The sequence below is a fragment of the Panulirus ornatus genome, chromosome 51 (genome assembly GCF_036320965.1).
Source record: "Panulirus ornatus isolate Po-2019 chromosome 51, ASM3632096v1, whole genome shotgun sequence".
Taxonomy (NCBI): Eukaryota; Metazoa; Arthropoda; class Malacostraca; order Decapoda; family Palinuridae; genus Panulirus; species Panulirus ornatus.
Genome location: NC_092274.1, coordinates 6003321 through 6015455, shown reverse-complemented (window position 1 = coordinate 6015455; position 12135 = coordinate 6003321). Strand labels below are relative to the sequence as shown.

The 12135-nt window shown below is 39.2% G+C and overlaps 1 protein-coding gene across 2 annotated transcripts in view; it reads right to left on the bottom strand.

Annotated features, from left to right (window-relative positions):
• LOC139764872 (uncharacterized) overlaps positions 1-8961 on the bottom strand; it is a 33603-nt gene extending 24642 nt beyond the window's left edge. For both annotated transcript variants that reach the window (XM_071691909.1, XM_071691910.1), the window contains exons 1-3: positions 7791-8961; positions 1703-1784; positions 1289-1420 (exon numbers count right to left, since the gene is read on the bottom strand). In XM_071691909.1, the coding sequence (XP_071548010.1) occupies positions 1289-1420; positions 1703-1784; positions 7791-8764 (1188 nt within the window). In that variant the 5' untranslated portion in view covers positions 8765-8961. The remainder of the gene's footprint in view (positions 1-1288; positions 1421-1702; positions 1785-7790) is intronic.
• Positions 8962-12135: the final 3174 nt, after the last annotated feature.

Here is a 12135-nt window from a genome sequence, read left to right as displayed (position 1 = left end):
CTGAGGATATGATCACTTCAAGTGTTCCTGAGTTTCTTTTAAACTCATTTTACTAAAATATCCAAAAGACTGTTGTCATAATACTTAAGGATGCAACATCCACAAACACAAGTTATAATATCTATGGTTTAAAAGCTCAACAAATATCTTATATCAATGTCTTCTACTATAATTTCTCTTCACCTTTCACAAACCAAAATGGAAAGTAGACATCAAAATTACATCGCAGTAAAATATCAAAAATGCAGAATCTTAATCTGAACAAAGAATGAGGACAAACTGTGACTACAGGGGATAACCGCAACTAAGAGATATGGCGCAAAGCGAGGTCAACAGAAAAGACAAGAGACTATGATGATTTTTGGACTGGATGAAGAACATCTTCCAGGCTAAAAGGAAGTGTATCAGAAAGCTACTTGATGCTACAGACTCGCCAAATGCAAGTTGTGTGATAAGCTAAGGGAACTGCCAAATGAACCTAATGAATGCAAACCATAAAATGTTAACAGAAAAATATTATCTTTGACATGGATTTGGGTGGTAAGGAGATACGATAACAGAAAGAGCCTTACCAAATTTAATAGATTTTCTATTAAGTTGACAAGAAAGGGAACTGTTTACAAATTTTGCTTATGACAAAGCTATCCAGTTTGTATAGACCCACACTAATATCAATATTATAATTTTTTGTATATTCAACAAGAGAAGATTCACTAATATTTCTTATGACAAAGGAGTTACAGTTAATAAGTGAATTATCATTACTCCAGTTAATACAATGGTCATAATCTTTAAAATGATTAAACAGAGCATTTGATTCTTGTCCTCGACCTCATGACACTTTCTCTTATGCATCTCCAAATAATTTGCACTCCTTCCTTGTAAATACCACCCAAATGCCTGTCTTTTCTCATTCACTAGCAACTTTACTTCTTCATTCCACCACTCACTACCCTTTCTTATCTGCCCATCCCCCACCTTTCGTGGGTAATGATAACACCCAAGGAATACAATTCATAAAAATAAAACTTCTCAGTCCTAACTACTATATAATCAACATCTTCATACATTTCCTCTCCACATGCCTCTCCCCAAGATATACTCACCTCACTTTTCACCACAAAGCTGTATATCATTTTCCTGCTCTTGATTAAACTGCAGGAGCTCCATGGAAGGAGCCTTAGGGTTGCATAGATGATAGAATAAATTGAACACAAAAAAAGATTAATGAAAGTATGTTATGATGCAAAGGAGCACAAAATATAAACCTACCAAACAAATAACTTACAGTATATGCAGATTGTTTCCTTGAGGCAATTTTAGTATTCCTTGGACACTTTGCCCTGGGTGAAGCGGTCACTGAGAGACTTTCAGCACCATTCCCTATGGAGTTGTATGCCTCTTTTAGTGCAGAAGGTTCCTGAAAACATATAAAGTGTCTAAAAATCTTTCTCAGCTTTAAAACTCTAATATCTAAGAAATCTTTTTTTTTACTCCCTTGTCTGACCACAATGAAAAACCTATCATATCTATCTGTAAACATGAAAGGCCAACAGATTACTTGAAATAAAAGATATATCTTTACAAAATCTTCTACGCAATCAGCATCCTACAAGACCTGTTCGTAATTTCTTTTATCATCTTTTTCTTTAAAGTGAAAACCAGCAAGCACAACAGGCCAGTACTAGTGTTTAATGCTCACCATGGAAGTGTTTGCCATTATGAATTCCTCCACATTCAACAATCTGGTCCATTCTTCATATTTTTCTAAGTTCTTGGAAATTCTGAAAAATAGTTTCATGCAAATTATACACTGGAATTCAAAATAAATTTTCCAGGATAAATTCAAATATCATAAAGCACTAAATAGCATGACATTCTAATGTTATCAATGATGGATACCGATACCCTCTTTCCAGTGAAAATGCATTTCAGTTCAACTAAGATGTGAAAATCAACTATAATGAAAGTGAAATATGATGGTGGATCGATTAATTCCTTTCCAATAACTATAAACATAAAGTCTTCTATCTAAACAATACCAGCTATAATCATCAAATTCATAATTATGTTGTAGCTGGTGCAAAGGTCTTAACTACAGAACATGCAACTATAAATATTTTCACATCACCTAATATCTTACAAGCAAGTGGATATTACTATTATTATCAATACTATAATTGTAAATTATGGAAATGGTGAAGAGCTTGTAGATTTATGGGCTGAAAAAGGACTGGTGATTGGGAATACCTGGTTTAAAAAGCGAGATATACATAAGTATACGTATGTAAGTAGGAGAGATGGCCAGAGAGCGTCATTGGATTACGTGTTAATTGACAGGCGTGCGAAAGAGAGACTTTTGGATGTTAATGTGCTGAGAGGTGCAACTGGAGGGATGTCTGATCATTATCCTGTAGAGGCTAAGGTGAAGCTTTGTATGGGTTTTCAGAAAAGAAGAGTGAATGTTGGGGTGAAGAGGGTGGTGAGAGTAAGTGAGCTTGGGAAGGAGACTTGTGTGAGGAAGTACCAGGAGAGACTGAGAACAGAATGGAAAAAGGTGAGAACAATGGAAGTAAGGGGAGTGGGGGAGGAATGGGATGTATTTAGGGAATCAGTGATGGACTGCACAAAAGATGCTTGTGGCATGAGAAGAGTGGGAGGTGGGTTGATTAGAAAGGGTAGTGAGTGGTGGGATAAAGAAGTAAGATTATTAGTGAAAGAGAAGAGAGGCATTTGGACAATTTTTGCAGGGAAAAAATGCAATTGAGTGGGAGATGTATAAAAGAAAGAGACAGGAGGTCAAGAGAAAGGTGCAAGAGGTGAAAAAAAGGGCAAATGAGAGTTGGGGTGAGAGAGTATCATTAAATTTTAGGGAGAATAAAAAGATGTTCTGGAAGGAGGTAAATAAAGTGCGTAAGACAAGGGAGCAAATGGGAACTTCAGTGAAGGGCGCAAATGGGGAGGTGATAACAAGTAGTGGTGATGTGAGAAGGAGATGGAGTGAGTATTTTGAAGGTTTGTTGAATGTGTTTGATGATAGAGTGGCAGATATAGGGTGTTTTGGTCAAGGTGGTGCGCAAAGTGAGAGGGTTAGGGAAAATGATTTGGTAAACAGAGAAGAGGTAGTAAAAGCTTTGCGGAAGATAAAAGCCGGCAAGGCAGCAGGTTTGGATGGTATTGCAGTGGAATTTATTAAAAAAGGGGGTGACTGTATTGTTGACTGGTTGGTAAGGTTACTTAATGTATGTATGACTCATGGTGAGGTGCCTGAGGGTTGGCGGAATGCGTGCATAGTGCCATTGTACAAAGGCAAAGGGGATAAGAGTGAGTGCTCAAATCACAGAGGTATAAGTTTGTTGAGTATTCTTGGTAAATTATATGGGAGGGTATTGACTGAGAGGGTGAAGGCATGTACAGAGCATCAGATTGGGGAAGAGCAGTGTGGTTTCAGAAGTGGTAGAGGATGTGTGGATCAGGTGTTTGCTTTGAAGAATGTATGTGAGAAATACTTAGAAAAGCAAATAGATTTGTATGTAGCATTTATGAATCTGGAGAAGGCATATGATAGAGTTGATAGAGATGCTCTGTGGAAGGTATTAAGAATATATGGTGTGGGAGGAAAGTTGTTAGAAGCAGTGAAAAGTTTTTATCGAGGATGTAAGGCATGTGTACGTGTAGGAAGAGAGGAAAGTGATTGGTTCTCAGTGAATGTAGGTTTGCGGCAGGGGTGTGTGATGTCTCCATGGTTGTTTAATTTGTTTATGGATGGGGTTGTTAGGGAGGTAAATACAAGAGTTTTGGAAAGAGGGGCAAGTATGAAGTCTGTTGGGGATGAGAGAGCTTGGGAAGTGAGTCAGTTGTTTGCTGATGATACAGCGCTGGTGGCTGATTCATGTGAGAAACTGCAGAAGCTGGTGACTGAGTTTGGTAAAGTGTGTGAAAGAAGAAAGTTAAGAGTAAATGTGAATAAGAGCAAGGTTATTAGGTACAGTAGGGTTGAGGGTCAAGTCAACTGGGAGGTAAGTTTGAATGGAGAAAAACTGGAGGAAGTAAAGTGTTTTAGATATCTGAGAGTGGATCTGGCAGTGGATGGAACCATGGAAGCGGAAGTGGATCATAGGGTGGGGGAGGGGGTGAAAATCCTGGGAGCCTTGAAGAATGTGTGGAAGTCGAGAACATTATCTCGGAAAGCAAAAATGGGTATGTTTGAAGGAATAGTGGTTCCAACAATGTTGTATGGTTGCGAGGCGTGGGCTATGGATAGAGTTGTGCGCAGGAGGATGGATGTGCTGGAAATGAGATGTTTGAGGACAATGTGTGGTGTGAGGTGGTTTGATCGAGTAAGTAACGTAAGGGTAAGAGAGATGTGTGGAAATAAAAAGAGAGTGGTTGAGAGAGCAGAAGAGGGTGTTTTGAAATGGTTTGGGCACATAGAGAGAATGAGTGAGGAAAGATTGACCAAGAGGATATATGTGTCGAAGGTGGAGGGAACGAGGAGAAGTGGGAGACCAAATTGGAGGTGGAAAGATGGAGTGAAAAAGATTTTGTGTGATCGGGGCCTGAACATGCAGGAGGGTGAAAGGAGGGCAAGGAATAGAGTGAATTGGATCGATGTGGTATACCGGGGTTGACGTGCTGTCAGTGGATTGAATCAGGGCATTTGAAGCGTCTGGGGTAAACTATGGAAAGCTGTGTAGGTATGTATATTTGCGTGTGTGGATGTATGTATATACATGTGTATGGGGGTGGGTTGGGCCATTTCTTTCGTCTGTTTCCTTGCGCTACCTCACAAACACGGGAGACAGCGGCAAAAAAAAAAAAAACTATTATATCTATATCTAGAATTCAGGACCACTTTCTATGAACGAGTCCAAGTGTTTCCTCAGACCTCTCTAAAGACTCCTGTAGCCTAAGAATACATCATCTCCAGGAATTGGAAAATACAGACTCCTTTCGAATGATCAGTCATTTGACATGACTGTACTGCCAATGATACAACCTTGCCAAAGGTGACTTTTCATTTGAAACGTCCCCTCTAGCAAGCGCAGTACAGCAACATCATATAATTTTTGTATTACCAGGATCCCTTTTATGGGGCTACCATAGCTTTGAGGCTGTTTACTACTATGGAGCAAAATAATGAAGGACTCCTTTGGAGCATGAAGGTCATATATATAACTGTACACTTTTCTATTGGATGATACAGTTTTGCCAAAGGAGACTTTTCACATGTGGTATAAACCCAAGCCAGCAGAGTCTATTAACAATCTGAATATTTTATCAAATGGATGATTTAGGAAAAAAATGGATTTGATATAGGGCTTAGATTGGGCCCAACAAACTGGCATCATTATAGTGTTTCTAGAGGTACTGGTATCTACCATGTCCCCTAACACATCCTTACTGAAAAGATAATTGATGCCAATCTCCACTACAATGACAAAAAGCGATTGGCCAACTTTATTGCCAGCTGCCAGGCAAGAGCACTCACAACAGATTCATCTCTAAAATCCTACAGCTCTACAATGGAGTTCTCAAATACAATTTTTATCCAATCATCTTCAATCTCTCCCTGCATGACCTCCAGCAACCAACAGCACAAATGTCCTGTCTTCTGCATACAATCTCACAATCACATCACCCTTGACACCAATAAAACAACACATATGCAGTACTACATTACACAAATGGAACAATGGCTCATCCAAAACAGAACGTGTGCAAGTGAAACCAATGTTGCTGGTACTGATTTGTTGGACCAGGAAAGGCAGTTAGGTATCTCAAGAAATCTCATGACCACTGTTAATGTCTGTCTGATATTTGTAAGTGTACGGTACAACTGCATAAGCTTACTTTGGTCAGAGTCATCTTTCAATTTTAGTTCAAAATGATTTTAACTGGCTAATCAAACCTTGATATGCATTGATTTGGGTGATTCATCAAACAGCTATGCCTGATTATACTAAAGAATTTTATAAGTCCACTGATATGGTAACCAAATTTGTCATCAATTCTTAATCATGATAATTTAACCTCTTGTTTAGTCTAATGAGTAATTTACTTACCTCTTAAATACTTAACATATTAAGCTGATGGTGCAAAATCCACCAATATCTTGGTCTTACCTTCAGCGACTACTTACCTTTAGTGACATAAAAAAAGGTAACTGTACTCGAGTGGACTCATAAACTGGGGAAAGAAATAGACAAATTCAATAACTTGGGTTAAAAACATCAATTCAAAACTATATCAACAAACATTCTACATTGTTTCAACGGAACTTTTACGTATACTAAACAAGCCTACTCCATCTGTTGTCCTTTGATGGTTTCAGACAATTCCTATGATTTATAAAAGCATCTTATGCCCACTTTGAGCTACAATGTCCCATTACTGAGTTACAGCAATTTCTCTGAAGTATTAACAATATTCCCAACGACGATTATCTGCCAGTCTCCTCATCTATACTCAAAAATACTACACTAAATTCACACCTTAAGATGCAAAGCTCTAACTGTATATCTTAAAAAGACCAAAACTCCAGATTGCAGATATTGATTTAGTCTAATGTCCAATTACAGGTGACAGGGCATGAATCAACTTCATACTATAGGTATGTAAAACCAACACTTCCTCCTCTTGGTCTTAAAATGTAAGGTATAATTTAAAACTTCTCCAGCCACGTTGATGCACTCTGTCTTCATGGTGGAGAGCTGGCAGGATATGCCATAAATTATGAACATAAATGTAATATCTATTGTCACACTAATTGGACATTACTTATTTTGCAACATAACACCATCAGTGGGAGACGCAATATTATGCTGGCACTGTCCACCTTAAGCCTACACTCTATTTCTGTATTTAAGACTTTTCCTATAAATGCAAAGGTTTTGAAAGTGTTAACATTCACACATCAATTCTGGTGTCAAAAGGTCAATTCAAATTTATTTCATCAAGGAAAGTGGAGCTGTTGAGAGATCATACCCATCATCATGAAGTGCAGGGAAAAAGCCGAGTTAAACGTCAAACCAATCAATTTTAGCTATGCCCAAGTTTGGATGGGTAATCCATTGGCTATTGGGAAAACAATGTCCGCTAATAATGTTTGACTCATCTACGCAGAAGTCTATCAATTTTGTTCATGAAATAACAACTATGCCAACATAAAAATATATCATTTGGCATCTGCAAATATTTCATTAGTTATGTGAAGCATAATGAAAGACTAGGAAGCAATACATACCACTGAAGTACATACAAGAATGTGTTGAAACTTCAACTATTACATCAGTTTAAATTACATCATCCAAGAAGAAAAGGTTCATTTGGCACAAATTCTCCAAATTAATTTTAACAAAATAAAATTCAAAATGCATCAATTTGAGGTATTTCAATAGTCACAATGATCATAAAATTCCTAAATTACACATTCATTTTTCATGGCTAATAGCGATGCATCACTAAACTAGACATTTAATGGCTTGAGAAATTAAGGACCACGATCAATGCTCTAAACATTCCAAAATTGTATAGGAAAGGAGACTCCAAAACTAAGGGCAGCTCCAAATTTCAGTGAGCTCGGGCTATGATAGCATCAAATACCACAGTTCAGGTTGGCTTAAATCAACCATAAGTTTTACATTAAATTTGGCTGGAAAATATAGATGATACATTCCATCTGATGAACAGGCATACACTATACAGAAGAAAACTGCTAAATGTCCTGTGAACTCAGTCACTGCTTTACTGGGGAATATAAAATTTAGTCTCGAGAACATTTACCTTACCGAGGGGAGCAAAACCGGCCAGCGAGGAGCAAAAAATTGTGAAATCTGTCACATTGCTTTGTGTACATCTTCTTGAAAAGGAGTTGTGCGAGGTAGGTCTCAGAGTACTGGGCCCTCCTCAACCCCCTATCCTGTCCCTTCACATCTTTCCACATCTTCTTAATATCTGACGTATACTGTCCTGTCTCCGGATCAACATAGTTGTCCGTGTTGTTGAGCTTTTTCTGTGTGTAGCCGTGATTCCCCAGGGTCTTAAAGCTGGACCAGGAGTCGGTGATGATGGTTGTCTTGGGTAAGACATATTGCTTTATGGTCTGCACCAGCGTGTCTTCCGTACAGTCATCAGCAGCGACCAGGAACACCTTTTTGGCATCTCTCTGGACGCCACCAATCAGCCATTTCCCCTCAGTCCGAGGATATTTCCTCCTAAACTTTCCCTCGTAAAGCTCCACTATGTGGCCAGGTCCTCCTAGCCTCTGGCTCTGCTCGACGCAGTAGTCGACCAAAACTTCCCGACAGAAGTTGAACCACAGCATGACTGTGGTTGGGGCCAAGTTCAACTCCCGCTGGACGACCCGTACATTATTCATGGCGACCTCGTCATCCTCACTGAACTCATGGTGGGAGGAGACATGAGACACGTTCTTGTGCAGCGTGGAAAACATGTAGGACAAGAGGAGGATTTTCTCCACGGGCAGGTGGGAGTTCTCGAAGAAGGTGCCCATCCGTGCACTCCTGTGGTAGCGGCAGCGGACCACCTTCTCCCGCTGGTTCTTGGTGACCTTCTGGCTCTTGTCACACCTGAACTGCATCGTGTACGGGTTCAGTTCCACCACACGACAGCAGTTTGGGCACACGGACGTCGCGGGGATCAAGCTATGGGCCAGAACGAAGTCTACCACTTTCTCCCTCTGGTCAAAATCACTTTTTAACTCGTTAAAGTTCCGCTGACAGGCGCGGCACTCCACCGCCATGATTGGGCTTCTCTTATATTAACCAAAATGTAGCCATGATGGCGCTCGGTCCTTGGTCAAGGGTCAGTGTCATTCCGCCTCGTTGATATCCTCCCATTTTCTTCCAATTCCATGTCTAAGGCCAACCTAACCACCGGATATAAGCCATCCAATCCTACAAAAACCACCACCAAGTGTTTTGGTTCGACTATAAACTCCATAACGTGAGCTAGAAACAAGTGAATCTAAAACGCGTCAGACACATAGGATTGCAAACGACACTGAACTTCCAAAGGAAATTCGAACGTCTTACGCAGTCATCTAAATGCCTTAAAGTGGACGTAAATAAATGTTTTCTATCATAATGTTTATACATTTGACATTTATTTCAAGGGAGTTCCAGTTGGGATTCTAATGGTAATTTTCACCTGATTACGCGTAATATATACTGATCTTACATACATACATACAAACACACACACACACATATATATATGTATATATATATATATATATATATATATATATATATATATATATATTATATTTATTTTTTTTATTATACTTTGTCGCTGTCTCCCGCGTTTGCGAGGTAGCGCAAGGAAACAGACGAAAGAAATGGCCCAACCCCCCCCCCATACACATGTATATACATACGTCCACACACGCAAATATACATACCTACACAGCTTTCTATGGTTTACCCCAGACGCTTCACATGCCTTGATTCAATCCACTGACAGCACGTCAACCCCGGTATACCACATCGATCCAATTCACTCTATTCCTTGCCCTCCTTTCACCCTCCTGCATGTTCAGGCCCCGATCACACAAAATCTTTTTCACTCCATCTTTCCACCTCCAATTTGGTCTCCCACTTCTCCTCGTTTCCTCCACCTCTGACACATATATCCTCTTGGTCAATCTTTCCTCACTCATTCTCTCCATGTGACCAAACCATTTCAAAACACCCTTTTCTTCTCTCAACCACACTCTCTGTATTACCACACATCTCTCTTACCCTTACATTACTTACTCGATCAAACCATCTCACACCACATATTGTCCTCAAACATCACATTTCCAGCACATCCACCCTCCTGCACACAACTCTATCCATAGCCCACGCCTCGCAACCATACAACATTGTTGGAACCACTATTCCCTCAAACATACCCATTTTTGCTTTTCGAGATAATGTTCTCGACTTCCACACATTCTTCAAGACTCCCAGGATTTTCGCCCCCTCCTCCACCCTATGATTCACTTCCGCTTCCATGGTTCCATCCGCTGCCAGATCCACTCCCAGATATCTAAAACACTTTACTTCCTCCAGTTTTTCTCCATTCAAACTTACCTCCCAATTGACTTGACCCTCAACCCTACTGTACCTTATAACCTTGCTCTTATTCACATTTACCTTAACTTTCTTCTTTCACACACTTTACCAAACTCAGTCATCAGCTTCTGCAGTTTTTCACATGAATCACCCACCAGCGCTGTATCATCAGCGAACAACAATTGACTCACTTCCCAAGCTCTTTCATCCGCAACAGACTGCATACTTGCCCCTCTTTCCAAAACTCTTGCATTCACCTCCCTAACAAACCCATCCATAAACAAATTAAACCATGGAGACATCACACACCCCTGCTGCACACCTACATTCACTGAGAACCAATCACTTTCCTCTCTTCCTACACGTACACATGCCTTACATCCTCGATAAAAACTTTTCACTGCTTCTAACAACTTGCCTCCCACACCATATATTCTTAATACCTTCCACAGAGCATCTCTATCAACTCTATCATATGCCTTCTCCAGATCCATAAATGCCACATATAAATCCATTTGCTTTTCTAAGTATTTCTCACATACATTCTTCAAAGCAAACACCTGATCCACACATCCTCTACCACTTCCCCAATCTGATGCTCTGTACATGCCTTCACCCTCTCAATCAATACCCTCCCATATGATGTACCAAGAATAGTCAACAAACTTATACCTCTGTAATTTGGGCACTCTTATCCCCTTTGCCTTTGTACAATGGCACTATGCAAGCATTCCGCCAATCCTCAGGCACCTAACCATGAGTCATACATACATTAAATAACCTTACCAACCAGTCAACAATACAGTCACCCCCTTTTTTAATAAATTCCACTGCAATACCATCCAAACTTGCTGCCTTGCCGGCTTTCATCTTCCGCAAAGCTTTTACTACCTAAGAAATTTTTATGAAAAACTCCAGATTAACTCCGCATCGCTATTAGCACTAATTTTAAATAATTTCCTGTCGCAGTTCTTCTTTAGTGTTTGGAGAACACAGTAACACTTGCTGAACATGATTTTGAGGTGTTAAATTTCTCTGAGATATTAAGTAAATAATAGTCAGGGTTTTGAATATTAGGAAAAACTAGTTCATTATGTTGTTTTAGTAGAAAAAATATAAAAAAGTATCTAACATTCCTAATAGTTACGATTTAGCATAATTTTGAAATTCTGTAGTGGAAAAATAAGTGGTTGATCCATGGTTGAGTGTCATGCAAAAGTAGCCAAGTGTGAATAAACAGACAACATAGACAGCAGCCATACAATCCCCTGTAGCCACCCAATTTAGTGCCTGTATATTTCGTATTTAGATTTTGAAGACTAGGTAAGCTTTGATGAGGGTTTTATCAATTTCATTTTCATTTTTACAAGTTTTACCGATTTTATATTACCTCATAGTTGCTCACATGTATAACCCTAAATTCCATTTCTCCCCTCCCCCTGTTGTTTTGCTTTGGTTGATATATAAAAAAAATCAATAAATTATAATCTTCCGAATCATGATATTAGCTGTTACTTAGCCCCTATACACCATTAAGGCATTCTAAAAATAAAAAGACTGGTGGATTAATATTGAATGCATGAGGCATTTTTATAAATTTAATGAAACCATAAAACCTCATCTAACTTTACCTAAGGGCTGAAGTTTATTTTAATTTTCGATATTACATTCAAAATGTATCAAAAGTATTACACTTGCTTCCCTCTGCAACATGACACAGTTGGTATATTCAGAAATTATTTGTTAGTGTCATTAAGATTCCCATGAAATAGTTCCTCATATATATATTTTTTTTCTAGTCAAGATTGGAATTAAAGAATCGGTCCTAAGAATATGTACTACCAAATTAGTACAGTCTTTGCATCCCACATATCGTTACTACTCAGCCTCTCACCCCACTGCATCTTTACTTCCCAGACTCTGGCCTCACTGTATCTTTACTTCCCTTGCTCTAACACCACTGTATCTTTATTTCCCAGGCTCGGACCCTACTGTATCCTTACTTCCAGACTCTGACCCTGCTATAGCTTTACTTCCCAGGCTCTGACCTCAT